This window comes from Hesperophylax consimilis, chromosome 1 (assembly GCF_061612785.1).
Source record: "Hesperophylax consimilis isolate HC1 chromosome 1, BYU_Hcon_1.0, whole genome shotgun sequence".
Lineage (NCBI taxonomy): Eukaryota > Metazoa > Arthropoda > Insecta > Trichoptera > Limnephilidae > Hesperophylax > Hesperophylax consimilis.
Window position 1 is genome coordinate 42426296 of NC_142836.1, and position 24183 is coordinate 42450478.

The window sequence follows — 24183 nt, forward strand, 5'->3', positions numbered from 1 at the left end:
GATCTGGAATTATTTTAAGCCTGTTTTCTCTTTTTTAAAATATATTAGCATTTTTGAAAAAATCGCTAATTCACCTCGTGACGTCATTTTAAATTAATGAAATTATACCACTATAATAAAATACTTAATCATAACACATAATCCACAATAAGTAAAGATCAATAATCGACAACCTTCGAAACCAATGTTTTCTTCGACAGGATAAACGTATGATTATTATTATTTTATTTCTAGAGTGGCAGATACTTTCAGTATCGCCCTGGTGTAAGACTACCATTCAGAATTGAAACTTGGCTTGAAATGGCGTGTTTGGTGACTTACAATTTTTTTTTAAATATTTGTGAATATGTTTTAGAAGAGAAGGTTTATGGGCCACCTAATAACATAATTGAATATGTGCTATAGGTATGAAATAAATAAGAAACAAAAGGTTTGAACTGCTTTTATTAAAACATTTTAGGTAAAAATTGACTGAACGTAGGTATTGAAGAATAGGTAATACTAGCAAATCTAAAGGAAACATGAAACAGAACAAGAAAAAATATTTTTAAAAATTAAGTAAGACAAAAATGAAATATAATAATTAGGTCCCAATGGCCGAGTGGTTAGATGCATTGTCCCGGTAAGACAAGAATCCTGGGTTCGATTCCCAGATGAGACTGTGTCTTGTTCTATTTCGTTTTATAATTATAATCTTTTTCTCCAATGCTAATATAATACATTGATAGGTATAACCTTCAAAAGTCAATGAAAAGAAGTTCCAATAAAAAAATGAAATATTTTTTATATTTCAATTTGTTTTATAAAGTTTAACCTTTTGTATAAGAATCCCTAAAAATAGTTGGTTTTCTAGTGAGTTCATCTTATGGCAGCCTTCGGTCATTGAAGCGGACATCGTGTTTGTGTAAACTCCCCTGTGATAAAAGTACATGATACACAAATGAAAAATAGTTAATAATGTATTTATGAAAAACAGTTAATAATGTATTATTTATGAAAAATCGTAAGTAAAATACTACTAAGCCTTTGTGTTACGAAGTTCTACAAAAATATATCTATATTATTCAATGTTATTATGTTAATTTTTGTGTTACGGAGTTAGTGTTCTACTTAAAAACCAAGTGTTTATTTTTTTTCTTCGAGTATTATCTCTTAACTTTGCAAGACCCTAATAATAGTCAGTTTTCAAAGTATTTTTTTATTGTATTATTTTTACATAAGTACAACAAAAAATGTATTTTCAGAATCATTCGAAGTTGTATCGATAACATTACACATAATATCAAAGCTATAGTGTAAACGGACTTCAAGAAGGTGGTATAGCTAATCTGTTGCTTAGAAGGAAAATGTCAATTTGTAACTCCCCTTTACAGACGAGTATTATACTCTCGTAAAGGTAAATATGTTTTAATTATAATTTGAAATATGTACTTATTATGTTAATTTAAATAAAAATTTCTATGTTAAAATAAATTAATAATTTTTTTTTAAATAACAATGTAATTCAATTAAAAAAATATGTAGTTAAAGTCATAATATGTTCAATACACAACCGAAAGATATGGTTGTTGACATGGATATTATATGTAATCTGCTCTGTGTATGTACAAGTTATGAACACGACTGCTCAATGAAGATGATGGCCGCGGATAGTCAACAAATGATGTGATGAAATTTGCCTCAGCCGAGTAATGATCCGATGACTCCAGCAGGAAAGTGTAGCGGCGGTGGAACCCCTAGGTATAGATTTTTCGCGGGGATGTCAATTGGCTGGAAAACAGGTCCATACAACTTATCGTCGATATCAAGACATATTTCACGGAATAAAAATCGTGAGAAAATGTCGCCAATAGCTTATCATCACGAAAACCCAGACTGGGAAAGGAATTACGCCTCACTGCATGCAAGGATCTTATAATACACATAGAGAAAATGTAGACAGTAGCTTATTGTCACGAAAACCAAGACTGGGAAAGGATGTAAGTTCACTGCTTGCAAGGATCTTACAATGCACATGGAGAAAAATGAGTTTTGATAATTTACTAAGAAATTCTTGAAATGCAGGCCTCGACGAATAAATTAACAGGTTTTCATGATGTCGTGCACGTGCATAAACTAAAAGTTTTTCAAGAAACTTGTTAATTCATTCGTTAAGCACTGCAATCCCGTTTTTAACCGGATTACCAATCATTTCCAGAATTCCTTAACATATTATCAATTCTTATTTTCTCTGTGCATGTATCAATCACATTTATAATAGAAATAATTTGGGTTACCTCTTGAAAATAATTTATTTCATGCATTCACCAACAATCAGGTATCATTCGATCATATTTATATGAATCTTTAGTCTGATTACAAAACAAATAGAATTTTTCATAGTATTTGTGATTAGTGTTATAATATGTCAATAATAATAATAGATTAACAATGTCTAAAACAGAGTATAAGTATTTAGGTTTGGACAAAGGGACTATTTGGGAATTGTTATATTTGAAATAAGTAACCTTAAAGTGGATAGCACATATTTATATTATTTATTGTAAAAAGGTTAATACAAATTCTAATAGTTATTTTACAGAACTACACTATCTTTAAAAAATATACATTATTAACAGTTCTACGATTTAAAATAAGTTGTTAACCATTTTTAATTCCAAATTGACTACTTTTATTATATATTATGTACTCTTAATGACAGCTTTACCATAGACTAAGCATACAAATAATATACCCAAGGTAATAGTAGTACAATAGACACGTAATTAGACGTTTACGACATTTTTATCCAAGAAGCGAAGCAACTACTCCAGAATTTTTGGAAAAGGATTTCAGCAGAACTTTTCTCACTCTCTGTAATATAAATCAAACATCGAATGAATGGCAAATTTTGTGACATGCTCCTTGATTATGTGTCGTGATGTGTATTACATTTTTTTACATTTGTTAATAGATATTACTGTTAAAAGTGAAAATGAAGATTAATACCAACCAGATGTTTGATATGAATATTTTGGATATGCACAAAATAAAATTTTACATAAAATAAATTGTTAACCTAGAGAATTCAGTGGTATTCCATAGTGTTATCTCAGAAAAAGAAAATCATTGTCTCCATTGACATTAAAATTGATGAAGTCTTTTCTGAGTGGAATTTCTACGTTAATGCAATTTCTTCGCTTCGCAACATGATAAAAGAAAACATACCTACTATTGTTTTTTTTGCACATTTTGGAAAAATTCTCCTCAGTCAAGTCGGGTCATTAGAATTGTCATAAATTTTATAAAATAGGGTGAATCACACTCGATAAAATTAGGAAAGTGGCAATCGCTTTTATCAATTTGGCAAAGTTCTCTTCTGTGTAGGTACCTTTATAATTAAATTACCATATGAAACAAAACGGTTAAAGTCTTATTTTTACAAAAGCATTAATTTTTAACATATCTACCGAGCCGAAACAAAACGATAACGGATAAAAAATAATTGCATTTATTATTTGTAATGCTAATGTGCTTACGTGAATTCAGGAACAATTTTGTTGACTTAATGTGTAATATTCAATTCATACTTTCTCTTATAACTTTTATTTTTAATTATTGGGTTAAAAGTTAAGTTTTGCGAAGTAATTTATCCCAGAAGTGAGGCTATGACTCCGGGCGGGAAGGGGGCGGAGGGTGGTGGTACAAAACCATCCTGAAATAGTGTTACACATTTAATTATAAAAATTACAAATGGTGTGAAAAAAATGCTTCAAGCGACAGAAATAATAAGAAATAGCGATGAAACGGCCTTAAGCAAATTAGGTATAGAAGGAATAAGGACAAAAAACGATACAATTAAATATGAACAAACGGTGTGATGTAATAAAATTCAAAAAAGGAAAGGTCTAAAAAAATTCGGAAGCGGAAATTACAGCAATCGAGTTAGCTGCAAAAAAAGTTCACACTACGAGTAGAAGTTATACTCATATTATGATACCAAGACACATTTTATTGAACTAAATTTTCGAGAGAATGACATTTCGATGTGTTCTGGAATCAAATTAGAAGCCTTTTAAATGTGTGCCTATTTCCGGTAAATAGTTATCATTTATAAGCGGTTACAGCAGAGTACATAACATAAACAAAAAAATATATAGAATATTGCACGTTATATGGAGGAAAAAGTGTTATTTTGCGAAGATAACAAATAAAATTATATTAATAAGAATTATCAAACATACTATCCAAATATTCCAAATACAATTTATTAAACTTTATGTAGGGGTTGTTTTATGGAAATTATGAAATATTGTTATTGTATTGTGAGAATAAAATACAACGTGTATCAATAATATTAAGTTGGTTGGTATTTAGATAGAAAAGTGTGTAGAAATATAATCGTAAATAATATTCTGTTAAGGTTTTTATTATTAAATGACTACATGACAAAAGCATTACATTTTGACATATCGACTCAACCGGTTTCAACAAAAAGATAACGGATTAAAAATAATTCCATTTCAACTGTATAGTTGTAATGCTAACGTGCGTTGGTGAATTAGAGACCATTTGGGAATAATTGTGTTGACTTGATTCATAGTATTCAATTAATGCTTTTTGTTATAACAGTTTTTTCAAATTATTGGGTTAAGGGTTAAGTATTGCGACATAATTTATCCCAGAAGTAAACCTATGTCTTCGGGAAGTAACGCAGCGGATGGTCGTAATACTCGTACTTCATCTTCCTAAAACAGTACCACATTAAAAAAAATAATAACCAAAAGATGCGATGAAATACCTTCCAACGACAAAAGTAAGAACATAGAGTGATGAAGTTGCCTTAAGCGTGTTAAACAATGATGAACACCGATGTGTTAAATTGACTTAAACCGATTTAAAAAAGACAAACGATGGGATTGAATAGGGTGATTAAATAAATGTCATCAACTAGGAGGAATCTAAAAATATCCAGTAAGTAAGGAGACCAGGGAGGGTTCACAGTGTTTGAGGGCCATTAGTCAGCTGACAAATAATTCTAAACTTAAAATATGATACCAGGACATATTATATAGAACTGAAAAATCTGAAAAAAATGTCTTGCAAATGTTATGTATTCTGATATCACTGTGGAAGCCATAATGAAATGTGTTTATTGATGGTATATAGTTGCATTTACAAGTAGTGATAGTGGACTACATTATATAAATATAGGTAGAATATTGCATATTATCAGGAGGAATTAAGTGTAATTTTTCAAAATTCAAATTTTGTGACACGATTTTATATAAAGTAATCAACACTTATTTTTAACCACTTTTAATGTTTAAAAACCATCATGTTTCGTAAGAAATGCTCACTTCTTCAGGGGTTACTTAAAACTATTTTAAGTAAACCACGATGAAGTGAGCATTGCTTACGTAACACGTTGGTTTTATAAAAAAGAATTCAAGTGTTTATAACTTTATAAGTGTTGATTATTTTTTAAATAAATAAAAAGTATCAAACATATAATTAAAGTATCAAACATATAATAAAAGTATCAAATATATAATAAAAGTATCAAACATATAATAAAAGTATCACACATATAATAAAAGTATCAAACATATTATATCATCCAAATATTAAATAAATACTAAGCTTTATGTAGAAGCAACTATTAAATATATACTAAGCTTTAGGTAGAGACAACTATTTACCTTAAATAGTTGCCTCTACAAATATTAAATATATACTAAGCTTTAGGTAAAGGTTGTTTGTAAACATTTTAAATAACATATTGTAAGAGTAAAATAAAACATGGAGTAATAATATTATTATGTTTGTTGATATAACAAACAGAAAAGTTATTAGAAATATAATAGTTTTTTTGCAAACATACATACCTTATTCATATAAAATACATATTTTTATTAACTGCCATCAGATTTATAAAAAAATGATTATATTAATTAAAAATATAAATATTGTATTTTTATGCAATATAATAATAATAATAAATTATACATATTACATACGTAATTAAAATTAATTTAACATATTTTTATCCCAGAAGCGAAGAAATTACACCAGGATTAAGTCGATTTGACTTCGGCAGAAAGCTTGTCAATGTCTGTAATATAATATAAAACAATGTTTGAATATACGGCTTTATTTAATTCGTGCTCCTTAACTATTTTAGGTATAGTAAATATCTCTCAATGTTCACATGCTTTGTGTATTGTTAAAAGTAAAAATGATAGTGTTGACAGAGTTGTATAGATATATTAGATATGAACATTTGCATAGTAATTAATACCAGCACAGTGAAGGTTTAAAACGCATTGTGAATATTAGAAGTTCATGAGTTTTCCCGTAACTACTGTTAAGAATGAAAATGAATAGTTATGTCAATCAGAATTGTTAAGACATGAATAAAATGGATATGTACATAGACATTAATACCAGTATATTTTTCTATAAAATTGTTTGTTATTCATAGAAGTTCGTAGATGTTTCCATAACAATCTTAGCTGAAAAGTTGATCATCTGTTTGTAAACTTGCGAACGGTGATATCTGGGAAGAAATTAAAACACCATGTTCTATCAATTGGCTGATAAACCCAGATAATTTTATATCACGACGTCATTTCTGTGGTGCAATTAAGGGGAAGCAACAAACCAAAAATGTACATATTCTTGGTATGTCTTATATCATCACGAATATAGGTAATCGACATTAAAATCGCTTGGCAAACGGAGTCAAGAAAAGCTCGATTTCAAGCGCTAAGTGGTTTTTATTTATTTTTTAAGGCGATGCCATACGTAGTAATGCAAAATCATGTGTTTTTGGTTTGAAAATTTGGTCGCCTAGAAATGTTTCAGATGCTTTAATTAAATACTGCGAGTAGAATACATCTTGGCCTTTGAAATAATCGAGTATTTTTTAGATAAGTCTTTTTATAAGCCCAGAAAAAAATAATGTATCAGGCCTATAAAAACTGCTTTTAAGTTCAAAATCTCCTACTTACGAACCCATTTTCGGTTATGATTTTATTGTATAATGTGGCAAATTAAGTTATTTATAAAATGACCGAAAAAAATTAAATATTTATGCCTTAACATCCACAAAATAAAATAAAAGGCACTTTTTGGCCATGTTTTTTTCTTTCATAAATCAAAACAGGCGGATGGTGTTGGCGGGAATTTAAACCTTATCGCCATCTACGTAAGGGTTATTATTGTTTATTTTACAATTTAAAATATTTCACGACGTAGTGCATCGCCTTAAACAATTTTATAAGAACGCAAAAAAGTTAATCAAGAGAAACTGTCACAGATAACCTTAGCCTAAATATTGTATTTCTTTTCTTGTTTCTTTTGTTCGTTCGTACATTTCTATTGAATAAATACATTTTTTAGAAGCTTACGTTAATATTTTTTGTTGAGTAATTAGAATATTTATTTGTATTTCTACTCAAAGGAAACGATAGCAAAAGCTTCAATTTATCTTTATCATTTTTTTATATTTATAATGTTTACCAATTCGTTATAAAAATTAATAAAAAAATACTATTTAGCATCAGGCTTTGCCTTGACAATTAAGTAAATAAATAAACCATGTCCTTACACAGCTTGCTATTTTTTTAAATAAGAAAAAGTGTGTTGAAATCTCGGGTAAAATGAGTCAGGAAGTAAGAAAAAAATATTATTTATCAAAGAGAATTAAATAAATAGGTACTCGATTAAATTATTTTCAAGGGTTTTTTTTTATTTTTTATATTAACTCCACACAGGAGGCCCTGAAGAAAATAATTTCCCTCAGGGCCTATGTCATCTTTGGGGATTCTGTGTGGAGGGTCTTTTTGTGGAGAGGAAGGAGTGAACATGGGTCTTGAAGAGTCCCATGTTGTAGGAGGGAGGAAACACAGAGGCCGGCAGTTCGTTCCACAGCCGAGCTGTAGAACTTAAGAACGAATCGTAGAAGCGATCCGTTCTCATGTGACAAGTGTCAACCGTGTACAAATGTTGGGCACGCACGGTTTGGAAATAACAACGACTTTTTTCAAGTTAAAATACATTTTCTTTGTTTGAAGGCACATGTCAAAATGAATTTATTCTTGTTACTAATGCCTACTTAAAGTTTATTAAAACTCTTATTTCAACCAATCGGGTTTCGACCGAATACTAACAAATATCTATCCATTTAAAATAAATTCTAATAATTGTAGTCCCAATGTTTTCATTTGCGTATTTCTCGATATAGATTCAATGTATTTTTGCCTAAGTTCTAATAAAACTGTTTGTCAGTACAAAATATTATTTAAATGGAAAAAAGTGAAGCTAAACAAAAGTATAAAATTTTAAGATTGAATTTCTTATGCGCGTATTTTAGGGGCCATTTTTGTTCAATTGTTTAAATTGGTTAAGTAAAGTGTGTTGTTTCCACAAAATTAAATTAAGAAAATGTTAGCCGTGAATATATTTGACACAGTTATTTATCCCAGAAGTGAGGCTATGATGCCGGGAGGAAGAGGAGCGCAAAAATCAGAACCGTAAACATCTTCCTGAAAATAGTGTCACACATTTAATTTTATAAATTACACGAAAGAGCTTGAATACGTCCACCTAATTTTTTTAAATTATTTTTTGAAAATCGTAACCATTTCTTAATAGTGTACAATTATCTAGCACTTTATAGTCTTCCTAGCAATGACGTTACAATATATCTACAATTATTATTGTCTTAAAATTAAAATTCCGATAAAAAAAACTCTTTTTGCCGTTTCCAATAAATTCTTAATTCAATAGTTGCTTATGTTTGACAAAGAACACTATTCAAAAATATGTATGTGTATGAACGAAATAAACGATAGGACCCGGCGGCGTTTTCGTATTCAGAAGTTGAGTCGAATACTCCCTCAAGGACTATTATTCTTGGCGCCTGATAGATCTTGAGGGGTGAGTAATAAGTCAGTGCCGTGCTATAATAGAGCAACGACTCTTGTTGATAATCGTTGTTACTGCTGTTTTGTATGTTATTTTACCGCATGCACATAAATAAACAGATTGATTAGACTATTTTAAACAGTGAAGTTTAGTTTGTATTTTTGGAGGAAACAACTGAATTAATTATAATTATAGAAAAGTAACTTTCGTGTATTTACAAATTAAATGTTATTCCATAGCTTTTACTAGTGTTTTACGAGTAAATAAAACACTTCCTCAACATACACGACGGCATTGTGGCACTTTTAAGGCAATTTACTTAGAGGTAGCACACGATCTTACGCGACGCGTGATAGTGTAGAACTAAAACTACGAAATAGAAAGCACTACAATTGACATGCTTTTTACTTGCCACTTTGAGATTTCTACAGCGCGTATATATATATTGTAATATCATTGCATCCCATCATTTGAAGTGGAAATAAATACGATTTTATTTACTTTACAGATATTTTCCTAGGCACCAACAAATAAGCCAAATGTGAACCTAAAATGCCATCAATACGGAAATGGACAGACTATGAATTGGACAGACTATGAATTGAACATTAGCAATATTTCAACTCTGACGTTCGTTCGACTCTTCGTTTTTTTATGCTGGTCTAACAGCGCTCCCTAAAATAAAACAAAATAATAAATATCAGGATCAGTACGCAACGCCTTAGAAAAAAATAGTTTTTTTTAAAGGTTTTCGTAAATTTCTATAATGATATAAAACCTAAATGAACTTATTTACACAGTTTTATTTCTATGTATATTTCTACATCAGCGTTATTTGGATTTCTTTAAGCAGAGGCTGATCACGATTCAATACAAGGATACGAAGTATAAATTCCTAAAATTTTAAAATCAATTTTAGAATAATTTAATAATATCGGTTTTACAACATATTTAAATAAATAACAAATTCAAGTTATCGAAATTCATCTTCCAAAGTTTTGGACAGAGACATAGGATTGCTACGTAAATTATAAATAATGTAATGAAAATTTAAACTTAAACAATATTTTTTAACGAAGTGGGGTAGTATGGTAAATGGCAACGTAATTAAATATATTTTTCACATAGTTTTTTTACAAACGTTATAATAAAATATAAATAAAGCAACAATATTTTAAATAATTTTCGTAAAATAATAATAATATAATGTTAATGTTCTATGTATTTGTATTTATATTATATATATGCTACAAATATCAGTAATATATTAATATTGGCAATGAAATAATTCACATATAACATATAATATAATGTACAGGTAATATAATTATTCTAATATATTTCTATCCCAGGAGTGAAGCAACTACACCGGGGTTAAGAAACGAGCTCAGCAGAGATTCTCTCAATGTCTGTAACATTATATATTATAAGTAAATTGGTATTAATTATTAAATCCTTAATTAATGTCGTTATTTATTATAATTAATACTAGGGCCGCCTTTTGGTAAATTTATTCTAATGAACTTATTTTAAATTAATAAAAAGGAAAAGCAACATACACAGGTTATATCATTTTTGACATAATTTATCCCAGAAGTGAGGCTACGACTCCGGGAGCGAGCGGACTGGAAGCAGGTTCTATAACACCTAAACCTTGAAGAATCAGTTGCTGAAATAGTATCACATGTTTAGTATGAGTAAACTACGCAGTCGTACATAACACGTAACATTTTTCTACCAGATTTGCATATTTTATTATTAATAAGTCGTTAAATGTTCACTTGTACTTTTAACGACACTACTATAACACTAGTACTTTTAAGGATGCTACTATGTCACTAGTACTTTTAACGACAGTACTATGACACTAGTACTTTTAACGACAGTACTATGTCACTAATACTTTTAATGACGCTACTATGTAACTAGTACTTTTAACGACATTACTATGACACTAGTACTTTTAAGGATGCTACTATGTCACTAGTACTTTTAACGACAGTACTGTGTCACTAGTACTTTTAACGACAGTACTATGACACTAGTACTTTTAACGACAGTACTATGTCCCTAGTACTTTTTATGACGCTACTATGTCACTAGTACTTTTAATGATGCTACTTTGTAACTAGTACTTTTAACGACATTACTATGACACTAGTACTCTTAACGACGCTACTATGTCACTAGTACTTTTGACGACAGTACTATGACTAGTGTACTTCGGATAGCTTTTAGTCAACTTTATTCATACAGTGAGCAATTATTGCAGAATTAGATTTGGAAAAAAATATATGAAAAAATATTAATTTTGATGAAAACAGCACTGCCGTTATAAAGGAAAAATTATTCGAAATATATAATAAAACAAGTGAAATGGCTTTTACGGCTATTTTACGATTATGTTGTTAACACAGAATTCTTCTCAAAAATGTATATATTAAAATTATAAACATTTGTACTAAGCCTTTTACGGGTAAGATAGCTGAACCTATTAGTAAATTATTTTTTCTCCAAAAACATTACTAAAAATTTTATCATGAACAAATAACACCTTCACCATGAGAGTTTCTGTAAAAACCACCAAAAATGAATAGCAAATCCAGGAATAATTTTACATGCCATTTTGGCACCACATGCATACCTGTTTATTATTTATAATCATTTCAGTTTACAGGTTTAGTTTAAAATATATAAAACATTTTTAATCCAGCATGCAGCGTGTTTGTGCATGATTACGAATGAGAAGGGAAAACAAAAAAAAATAATGAAACAAAAACTTTTTTCAAACCCTATTTTTTATACTTAATGCCTACCGGGTTTCAAAACAACCATAGCTTCTTCAGGGCAGTACCCTACTAAAATCTACAAGTAACATGTGTTACCAAATCCATTGAGCTTGGGTTGTAAAAACGTGAGCTGAGTCTCAGTGGAGGAGGTGACAGAAGTAGGTAGGGGCTTGGGAAGAGAGTGTTCTTTGTCAATAGGGAACAACCTAAGCATCGAACTTTTATTTAGGTTGATTTGGTTGCTGATGACTTTGCTATTAATGTTTTTTTCTTTACGTTTATACTTATATTGGTAACACGTGTTTCTTGTAGATTTTAGTAGAGTATTGTACCGCCTTCTAGAAGCCATGGTTGGAGCAAAACCCCGTCGGCATTAAGTATAAAAAATAAAAATGGTGTTTACTAAGTTATTGATATATTTTAAATTATCATGTCACATCCCAAAGTACCTGCTTCACATGAACAAACAAAAAATAAATTGTTAATAAGTTGGTTAATCGAGTGCTCGAAATGTTAATATAAGTAACAAATATAATATAAATTTATTGGACATGTTTAAAACCGTTAAACCCACATCTTATACAAAATCATCAGTGGAAAGTTCATAATTGGCATAATTAATAATATTATTATTGTATCATTATATAATTACAGATTTGCTGTCAACTTTTCCAAATAAATTAAAAAAAAAAAAAAAAAAAAAAAAAAAAAAAAGCTTTTCGGCAAATCTGTTATTTAAATTGATCGTAGTTTAAAGTTTTTTTCGTAGATTTCATAAAATAATAGCTGAATATAAAAAAACTGTCTTAATAAATTTAGGGACTTATTGGAAACTAGATGTGAATACCAAACTGTGAATTCAAAAGGAAATAAAGTTCAAAACAGTATGTTAAGAAATCACTATATAAAATTAACAGATTTGTAGAAAAACTGACTTAGGTACGTAGGAAAAATCTAATTCTATGGCAAATTTCTTTCCAACAATCATTTAAAAAAAATGTTAAATATGAACAACGAGTAAAATTACAATTTATTGGTGAAATTGATGAATTTGAGTGACAAATTAATAGCTTGGGGTCAAAGCTACGTGTACACATGCGAACCGAACTGCTGAGCCGAATCACGAATTATGGAAAAGGAACGAAGCAACCGCAAACGACGCGAAAAGCCGCTCTTTGTTGCTTCGATCCGTTCTCATAATGCGTAGTTCGACTCGCACTTCGGTTTGCATATGCATCATGAACAACACCAATTCTGAATTATTATTGATCCCGTAATACGGAGATGTTTCTGGGATTTTTAGATAAGTGCTTTACTAACAACGATGTTTTTTTTAATGTTATTTGTTAGGTCATCTAAATTGCAAAATGTTTTTAAGTGTATTCTAACAAAATTTTTTTTTAAAGAATATTAGATAATTTAATTTATAAACAGTGAGGCAAAAGGTGACAGCAATACGTGAGTCAGAAGACTCGACAAAAAATGTACCGGTAATGAAATTAAAGTTATTTTACCGGTATAGGTTCTTCGCCGATTAGCTGGGGTGCCACGGGGAGGTGATCTCCTTGTGGGTGGAAGCCATTCTCGTCGGCTATGTAGGTCACTGTGTAGGTCACGCCATCAGGACCAATGTAGCTGTACGATCCTCGAACAATCACAGATTCCTTCTCCGGATCTCCTGCATTGACAACCTCCGATTGTTCTTGTCTCTCGATGCCATCAGACGTCTTAAAGCTGTAAAAAGTTCATCAAAATTTAAAATTATTTTCAAGTTCTCTGAAAAAAACTAGTAATTTTGTGCCAAAGTGATAAATATGGCAGATTGATCTCCTTAACTTAAAGATATGATTATCCGACTCTGGATCCCCCGACATTTCTTGTATAATGTTATGTTTTTCTTATATAATTTACCTCTTGTTATATTTTGAAACGCTTACAAAAATAAATAAAATAATAAAAATAAAAAAAAGTTGATTCACCGTAAAGTTGATCCCCCGGAAAGTTGATGCCTAAACAGTTGATCTCTCGAACACCTGTTCCCGCGGGCAATTGATTCCCAAAAGGTTATTTCTATAGAACTACAGAGGATATACGGACGTATAATAAAATTTTATATTTATGCTAACAATAATGCCGCGTCCCGAAGGAGTATGCAGACAGTACACACCGCCAAATAACAAAAGACAACTTACGGAAGGAAGCACGTGAAACAACTGAAATAATTATTTGGGGGATGGAGTATCCGAAAGGTCAACTGGCAGATGGAAGGATAAAAGAAAAAAAAGCCTGGGGGATAAATTTCTCCGGAGACCAACTCTTGGAAGTCAACTGTCGGGGATCAATTCATGGAATTCTGGGACCGATTCATGGAATCGGTTCAAACGCAGACGACATTTGGGTATTTTGCATTAAATGCAAATTTTGTTTTACCAGTATTTTAATGGGAGATTCTACTAGGAATAAGATTAATTATTGATCTCTTTAAACACTGAAGAAACTTTTAATACGTGACCAGCATTCCTACACGGTTAAAATTATTGCATGCTTTTCTGCTTTCTTCATCGACCATCTCCGTACGTCATTAAAGGATGCAGTTTGCAGGATTAAGATCCTGTTTTGGTGATATCCAGCCTCAGAGAAGTTGAATTTTCTCAGGTTTGGAATTTAGCAAAGCTAGTAAACGATTAGTAAAGGCTGAATTTCGTAAGTTTGGTGCTGTATTCCTAGTTTTAGAGTAAATAGGTCGTCCAGCTCCATATCCCCAATGAATGTTACGGCCATACTTGAATATAAGAATTTCATTGACTGAAGCAATAATTTGTATAGGTTCAATGAAACCGAATTAAGCTGCCAACATCTTAGAAGGTATTGCATTGAGTGAGGAATTATTGAAGACAAGGCGTAATATTAGTTATTTCATTAGTTTCATCAGTAGGATCTTCGTGGTTATTTTGATGCTAATGGATTTATCATAGTTGAAGGCTGAATTTAATCGTGACACTAGTATAACCAGTGGATCTGGGAATATACAATTTATACAAAAATTTATTTCGTATTAGATTAGTGTTGGGAATGATCGAAACGATTTAAAAGTCACAAGAGTTCTTACTGCCTGAAGCCAGTGAAATTATAGCATCCCTACTTCAGAACGTGAGAAAGGACGGGTAATTTCGGAGAATTTGAACAATTCATCAAATTTCAATGTTCATTTTCGGGTTCTGTAAAAGTCTTATTCAAGTTCTGTTATTATATCATTATAGGCTAGTTGCTAGACAAAGCTGAAATAATAACAGAACTTGAAAAAATCTTTCACAGAACTTGAAAATTAACATTGAAATTTTAAGAATTGTTCAATTTCTCCATCAAGCAACATTCTCATTATATTTAATCTCTACAGAGGTAGAAATAGTCCATCTTTCTGAGGTGAGATACAAACTAGCAAAATACCTTTTTTTAATACCAGCTCTTTTAGCCCACCCCGGATTTTGAACACTCGACCTCTGTGTCAAAAACCAATATTTTCTGCTTTTCAAACTCCAATGAAGATTGAGCTTGTTACCGACTAGAGATAAAGATCGGAAGAAATGGAATACTAATTTTTTAGCATAATATTTCGTAACATTATTGGATTAGTAATTCAAATGCATTTAAATCTCTTATTTCAAAATTGCCCATCCTCAAAATTGTCACACCTAGGTTGACAAGGTATTCAAGTACGTGTGAATTGATGTAACATTGTTTCACATTAGTTTTGTCGAATTTTCATCAAACCCGTTTATTTTTGAAATAGACATTAATCTGACAGTTGGTTCTTAGTAGGTTGAAATGTGAATAGAAATGATCACGTTTAATTGAAATATGAAAATTGCATGATTTATCTGCTTTTAAATTGGCTTGGGAAAAGTATGTGTAGGTTGGCAAATCAATTAGCTGAGAAAACATCAGTCATTTAAACATGCAGTTCAAAATTTCACAGACTTGAAACCAATTCACCTCAAATTTCTCAACATATGTAATATAATTATTTAACCTGTATATAAGAGATACCTGAATGATATTTTTACGTAATACAATATTATTGTTTAGGAGAATCGCGCAGGAGCGATTGTATTTGATTTAATATGCAATCCTGGTGATGGAAAATTTCATTTTGTCCGAAACGTCGGCTAAAAAATGATGAAGCGCAAAACGGCACAGTACCCCAAAAATAAATCACTAAAATACTCATTATTGACTTTTAAATTATTATTTAATATGAACTTTTATTATTATTTTATGCCATTTACAATTAACCCTTCAGTACTTTCATCACATTCGCTCAGTGTTTTTTGTGTATTATTTATTTTTGTATTTTATATATTTATTATTTATTTTTTCAATGTTTTCTGTGTATTTCAAATGCGCTATATACATCTTATTTTTTAATTTTCCGTAATAACAAATACGGTTTTATAAACAAGATAAAATTATATTTCCGCTGTACGCATTTAAAATAAACATTACATTTCCAAATGCTAAAATTTTAATATCAAACGTGAAAAATGTTGTCAAAAACGCTAACAACATTTTTACTTAATTTTTTACTCCGATCATAGAAAAATTGAGAAATATTTCAAAAACACTTTCGTTTTGTTTGGGAAATTTGTAAGAAAAATTGCACCTTCAATTTTATCTTATTCATATAATAAAAAATCTGAAATATTTTTTTAAGTCAAACCTTTTGTTACGATAGCGGCGCGAAACATGAATTATTCATTTAGGCTATTTTTAGGATTTTATTAATGGATTCCAGTATGAATGTTTGAGATAAACCAGAAAGATTTATTATTTCTCTTTCCAACGTCAAAAAATGTATTTATGCAATACTTTTGCAAAATATGGACGCCCGGTCATATATGACCCTCAGACGCTGGGGGTTAAAAAACTTGTTTCTTTTTTCTTTTTTTTTTATTATTTTTTCTTCCTCTTATTTTAATTTTATAATATAACTAGCTGTCATGTACCCGGCGTCGCTAGACCTTTTTCTACCTTAATATCCATGTATTATATATATAAACCTTCCAGAAGAAATTTTCTTTATGATAGTGAAAACCCTATCAAACTCCGTTGCATCGTTTAAAAGAACTAGGCGCAAAAACTGATAGAGACGCGTACAGTAACTTTGTTACGTAATATTTAGAGAAATCAATGTATTATCGTGATTTAGAATGTACAAAAAAATTATCAGGAAACGGACTATTATCCCGTTTTTAGTTAATTATGATCTGGGATGTTCCGGGATTTTCCCGAACGTTCCAGACTATTCCGAACATTCCACAACATTCGAGAATGTTCTGGGATGTTCTGAATATTCATTGCAGAATGTTCTGGGATGTTCTGGAATGTTGTGGAATGCTATCGAATGCTCTCGAATGTTCTGTACTGTTCTCTGGAAAATTCTAGAGGGCGAAACTTCCAGCCCTTATATCTTCAAAAGCACGTCCTTCAGGTAAAAACGGGAACCTTATGGATGATGGATAGAGGGCTACCATATAGCTCCCTCGATAGTATCGGGACTCGTTTCTGAGTTTTAGCGGCTCGCACATTGTACACTTACTTTTAAAATATATATGATTATATACATTGAAATGGATATTATATCCACCACGTATTCATGTTCATTTAAAAATAAATATATATTTAATATTGGGCGTTTATAAAAAGCATTATTTAAATGTTCAAAATTAATAATATTCGGATATGGTTAATAATTGCATTGGTATTGGAAATTAAACTACTATTTTTTTTATAATTGGTTATGCAATATTTTTTTCAGAAAAGATTATTGTAAGTCCATTAACATTATGTTTTGAGTCGCAGATCGCAATTGAGAATCTAGATCTGGATTATTCAAATTATTGTTCTTATAGATTACATTTTTAAGTCATCCCAGGCGCCCTGAAAACATACATATTTTTGAACAAGAAGATAATTCTAAACATGAAACAAAACAAGACACAGAAAAATAAATAGATAACGGTCACGAGTAGGAATTGAACCCAGGATCTCTTGTATCACCGGGAAAGGTGTCATAAACCACTCGACCATTGGGACCTATTTATAAAGCGTCATATTTGTCGATATCATATTTCAACTTACACATTTGACTTAGTTTATTTAATCTGAGAAAAATGAACCAAATTTATTTTAACCGTCTACTGATTAGATTCTCACACGACTGTGTAACACTAGTGTGGTAAAGCCGGCCTTGAGCCTGGTTTAATGCCGTTTTAATCAAAATAACACCATGATAGTGAGTCAAGTTTTTCACTGTTCTGATCTTACGTGCCGCGTAACATTGACAACACGTTTATTATTATTTTTATGATTAAGTACAATTATATTAAATGAATACAACCAACTTTGTTTACACCTCTAATTTGTATATTACTTAGGTCTAAAACAAATGTATAAAACATTATTAGCTGCATGGATTAAACTTACTACAGTTAGTACAGTAAATGCTAGAAATATGTATGACCTTCAACAACTTAATAATAATGAACAACTTTAATGATTGAGCGTAACGAAGTCATGTAGAACTGACCGGTCGTGACTGAGTTGGCATCGCCTCTCGTTCCTACCCAGGTATCGGGAGTTCAATTCCTTGGCTGGCTAAGTCCTTCATCACGACACAAACAACATTCTAATATTACTGTGATGGTAGTAGGAGATATTCAAGTATTGTCAGGTTATTCGTAACCCGGGAATAAAAAAAATTAAGTTTTTCTAAAAAAATAAAAATAAAATAAACTCGACCCTTTTGCATTTCGTCTGTCTGTAAATTTATCTGTGCGAGATTTACTTCGTAAAGATGGGTAACTTTGACTTTAGTTCAGTAAATATGATGTTTTCAATTGTGAAATAGTCGTTTTTATTTTGATTTTCCTATTCGTATTTTTTCAGGATTATGGTAGCTACCTGCCTGAAGACATTTAAAATATATATTTTTTTACAACAGCACACAACTGCTGACCCTGTACAAATCGCAAGTGCGTCACACTGTTAAATTTGGCAGCCACCTCTGTTCTGGAGCCCTAAAATATCAGTAAAAATTGACCCTCGACTTAGGTTATCCCTTTGATGGATTCTCTTGTCAATAAAAGGACTGCAATATTTAGAGAAAAGGCGTCGGGTGGGAATGTGTCTTTATTCTACCGGTATTTCAATGGAAGATGCTCCGTGGAACTAGCGTCATTGATCCATTAGGCACAGGTACACAGTTGGCGATTGTCATATTATGAGAACGGGTCGTTTGTGTGACTCATTCTTGAGTACAACAGTTCGGCTGCGAAATGATTTGCCAGCCTCTGTGTTTCTTCCCTGCTACAACATGGGTATATTAAATACCCACGTTCTTTTCATTAAAAGACCCTCCACACAGCATCCCCAAAGATGAATACGCCCTGATGGAAATTATTTTTCTCAGGACCTCCTGTGTGAAGAAGATGTAAAAAATTATAGTTATTTAAGAATTTTACGTTCTTGCAATTTTTTATTATTAAATAAGAGAAAATTGGAAGATTAGTATCGCTCACAGGTTCACTGTTTTCAGAACTACTAGAAAAAATTATATAACACTTCCATTCCATGGGAATACACAACAAGATGCCGTTTACGTAAATTGGCATTCTGTGCATAATATATTCTTATTACAGCGGATTCTTAAGGTCATTCAACACTCATCTTCGAAGTTGACCTTTAACAGACGAACTCAAAGTGAAAGTTAGTCTTTTTTTTCAACAACAATTGAATAACGTAAATTATAAAAAAGTACTGCCGAAAAGTGCAAACTCAAAAAGCATTTACAATTTATTAAGGTATTATTATTATTTTATTTAACCTAACCTATAGGTAATAACTCAAACTGACCTAACCTAATCTAACCTATCCTAACCTAATGAAACCTAACCTATAATAACCTAACCTATCTTAACCTAACCTAACCTAACCTATCCTAACCTAACATATAATAACCCAACCAAAAGCTAACATAACCCGACCTAACCTAACCTAACCTATAATAACCCAACCACATCAAGCAGGAGAAAATATAACATGTAAATCAGAAGGTTTTATTTAAAAATATTTCGTATTATCCCTGGCCAGCGATTCCGAATAATTACCCAAAACTTGATCCTGTGGGCAAAGTGCGTTCAGCTTTACAAAATTTAGAATAAATTATAATATCCGTAATTTGTTTGTCTCTGCGCTAGTTCATTACTATTTTTTTTTCATAAGGTGAACTTTTCAGTTGGGAATGTTGAACGCGGGATTAATGTGGGTTTAAAATATATTATAATAAAACAAATAAAAAACTTTATTCCACTTAATTTTATTTTGACCGTAACCGGTTTCAGCTCGTCAAAGCCATCTTCAGACTGGTACACAAAATTCTTAGTCTACGGTTTATATACACAACATATGGGGGAGGGGGGAGAGGGGTAGTTTATAGGGTTAGTAACAAATAAAATTGATTAAAACCCTATAAACTACCCCTCTCCCCCCTCCCCCATATGTTGTGTATATAAACCGTAGACTAAGAATTTTGTGTACCAGTCTGAAGATGGCTTTGACGAGCTGAAACCGGTTACGGTCAAAATAAAATTAAGTGGAATAAAGTTTTTTATTTGTTTTATTATAATATATTATAATGGAATTCCACCACGAATTATCGGTCTCAAAAATAGAAATATTAAAAAGTGGGTTTTAAAATTTTTTTAAATTTAAGCTATGGACTAGGTACCATTTTATTCATTATTGAACAATTTTATGTGAATCAGTCAAGTACCTATATAACATGAGAAATGTACTTACGCAAAATTATATTTTCCATATCCGTCACTGTCACTCTCGTACTGTATTATGGTGGGGACTTCAGCTGGGGCTGCGAACGTCGCACCCACGAAACACAAAACTAATACCTGAAATTTACATAGAAATAGTTTTGAAAATTGTATTATTTTTTTTACATAAACCCCAAAGTAAATAATTTCCCTCGTTGGGAATGCTGTATGGAGGGTATTCTTAAGAAGAGGAAGTTCTGGAAAGGAAAAAGGTATGAGGGTGGGTAGGAATCTAGAAATCAGTGTGTCCAGGAGTGACCACTTGATAAACCCGGTCACCCCTGCTAAACCACCAAACGTAGCAAACCACTTAGGGTGATCTACGGCAGAGGTCTTGGTTATCCAATGAATGGTTCCTGTGGCGCCGGTATCAAAAAACTCTACTATAATTAATTATAAGTTAAGTTAAGAAATATAATGAAGTTAATACTATGAATTACAATAGAATCGATGCGTTAAAATTATTTTAGTAGAAATAGTATAAGATTTTTCCGCTTAATTAAAATATTTTGTACGTTGGGATGTGTTCATTTAAATGTTACAGCTAATCCAAGTATTCATCAAATTCATATGTTTATTTTAGAAACTGAACGATGTCGATGATAATATGCAAATTGAATAACTAGATTGTACCCATCAATAATTTATCGCAGGTTTACTTACATAAGATCATCTAGTGTATTCAATATCAATCTGCAATTTGTCTTTAATATTAATGTAATTACTGCCGCATATTAAAAATGGACAATTAACCTTCACGCATTTTTAGTGAAACGTGATTTGCTTTAAAACGACAGAGATTTACTTATAATCAATAATTATTTGAAAAGCACTCGCCTTGAACTTTAATTTTAATTGTAAAAAGCTGTTTTGTCTTTGATTCGTTATTTGAAAAATTTAAAAAACCAGGAATTAAAGTCTGTAAAACATTAATTTTAATTTTATTCACTTATCACGATACCGGTCAAGCATGACAAAATATTATTTTACATTTCAATTTGTTGCATCCTACAACGTTTCAACATATGTTTTGTTTTTCAATTATGACATCAGTTGATTGTCTACAGCTATTTATGATGAAATCGAAAGTATCCGGAAAAATACATTCAATAAAATACGTCTTACACGTTTCGGTGCAACGATGTTAATTGAAGTGGGGTTTTTCTTAAATTCATTTGCTACTTTTAATAAAGTCAGCATAATTTGTGAAATAATTTACTTAAAGCTTCCTTGAGGTGAGTTTTCCATTAAAACGGCGCTAAAGAAGAAATAATATTATTATATTTATTATCAAATTATTTTACATGCCTACGATCATTAAGTTCACTCTATATTATTATATAAAAAAAAAAAACAAAAATCTCTTCACTTCATATGTTTTTATGATTTTTTTTCCTTCTATTTACATATGTACTTTAAGTTTTTATTTTTATTTTTTTTCCCTTTACACACGAGCTTTTGACTCTCGTAAAGGAAAACATGTTAACTTTTATTTGAAATATGTTCTTAGTATATAAATTTAAATAAAAATAAAAGTAAATTAAAAATTTCAAAAATCACGAAATAAAATAGTTACTAAGTGAAAAAAAGTTATTATTAAATTGGTCGTTTGTATGTTTCACTATCGTGAAAACATCACAATTCCTGGAATAGAACCTTTCCCATAAAAACATCACAATTTCTGGAATAGAACATTTCCTATAAAAACTTCACGATTCCTGGAATAGAACCTTTCCCATAAAATCATCACAATTCCTGGAATAGAACCTTTCCCATAAAATCATTACAATTCCTGGAATAGAACCTTTCCCATAAAAATATCACAATTCCTGGAATAGAACCTTTCCCATAAAAAGATTCATTTCCAATTGAACGTCTGAAAGTCTTCGTCTTGCACGCTTGTACATATTTATGAAGATAAAATATAAACGGCAAATGTAAAACGATACATTCTAGATAATTGTTTTAACTGTATATAATTGTAATTAATAATCTGTACAATTAAATTCCATAATTATTTTAAATGAGCCATTATGGCAGACTTACCAGTCGCAGCATTTTTCCCAAGTACTACCGATGCACTGACTTGTGAAGAGAAGTGTAAGTTAGCGTAAATTGTGAGTTTGTTATTCGTACGATATCTGTTACAAGAGTGTTCTGGTATCGGCGAAGTGGCCAATTCTTATAGCCGGTTTAATCATCACTTTTGTTTGGATGAATCCTGTGTGTACCTCGCTGCAATCCTCGCCAAGCCGAGGTCTAGCAAGGCTCTAGTGCGGAGCTTCTCAAACTGAGAAGCCTTTTTATTTATAATTTTAAAATCTTAACGACGAACGGCTACGCAGGGTGCAGCCTTTTTCAAGCAAAACTTAAATTTGGATTTGTGGCACAAACAAACAGTTTTAGCAAAGTTCTAGTACGGACAATACGGTTATATGCTATTTTATTTATTTGTGTTTTAAATATTGAAATATGGGCATTAAAAAATCTATTTTGCGTGATTTAAGACAAAAAATGCCAGTTGAAAAAAATAGGTTTATTTCTAATTATAAAATTTGAAAGCGGTATTTCATCACCTTTCGAAAACAGTTTTTATTTTTTTAGTTTTAGAAATACTCCAATTATATGAATTTTATATTCCAAGCGGAAATACTCCAACTTTCTGACAGAATACGAGGCCTGAGGGGTTGATTGATGGTGGATTTCCATTTTAATACGACTTTTTTATGCATTAAAACACCTAAACAGGATTAAAAAATGGCTAGACTACCATTCACTTACACTAAATGCTAATAAAACCAAATTCAAAATAAAAAATACAATAAACTCTGAAGAAAACCATAACTTGAAAATTCATAGCCCGCATCCCTTATGAGCATTAAATTGTCACTCATTAGAAAACGTTGACCATATAACGTATCTATGTCTAAAAATAGATGTAAATTTAAAATGGACCAATTACATTAGCTATTTAGATAATAAGATTAAAAAACTAAGTTATTTTTTCAAAACTATCAGGAATGTGCTCATTAAAAAAGTCTTAATCAAAATCTACATGGCTCTCTGCCAATCACTGTTAGAATACGGTATTATCGAATAGGGGTGCAAATAAAAATTTACTAAATCCAATAATTAAAACTCAAAAAGCCATAATGAAAATTATACAGAAAGTTCCTGTAAGAACTAGCACTGAAGAAATCTTCACCAATCTTAACATCATGTCAATTAAACAACTATATTCTAAAACTATACTCATTTACATTCATAAGTACAAAACCCGAGAAATAACAACAAACACGTACAATAGAAACACTAGATCTTATGGTCAAAAACTTATCCAACAAATAACTACTAATACAACTTTTGGGCAAAAAAGCTTCTTATATCATAGTATTAAACTCTACAATAAAATACCACTCTCACCCAAAAACCTCAACACTTTAACATTTAAATCTCAAATAAAAAGCTGGATACTTAACATAGGGAGATCTGAAATAGAAAATTTACTGAGATCAAACACAGACTAAAACAGAATCAACTGAACTATACCAAAAAACACTATCTTACTTATTTTAAAATTATTTATAAAAAAAACAAAT

At 30.7% G+C, this 24183-nt stretch overlaps 1 protein-coding gene across 6 annotated transcripts; it reads right to left on the reverse strand.

Annotated features, from left to right (window-relative positions):
* Positions 1-435: 435 nt before the first annotated feature.
* On the reverse strand, positions 436-22783 carry LOC149426950 (endocuticle structural glycoprotein SgAbd-5-like). Of its 6 annotated transcripts, none has more exons than XM_089639253.1 (4): positions 22631-22783; positions 20556-20662; positions 13214-13433; positions 436-914 (listed from the first exon to the last, which is right to left on the reverse strand). In XM_089639253.1, exons 1-4 carry the CDS (start codon positions 22640-22642, stop codon positions 864-866), a joined length of 390 nt encoding a protein of 129 aa, XP_089495379.1. In that variant the 5' UTR covers positions 22643-22783; the 3' UTR covers positions 436-863. The 6 variants fall into 6 exon arrangements, with proteins under 6 accessions (XP_089495379.1, XP_089495343.1, XP_089495365.1 ...); XM_089639217.1 differs by lacking the exon at positions 436-914 and adding an exon at positions 938-1770; XM_089639239.1 differs by lacking the exon at positions 436-914 and adding an exon at positions 2626-2853.
* Between the last annotated feature and the right edge of the window lie 1400 nt (positions 22784-24183).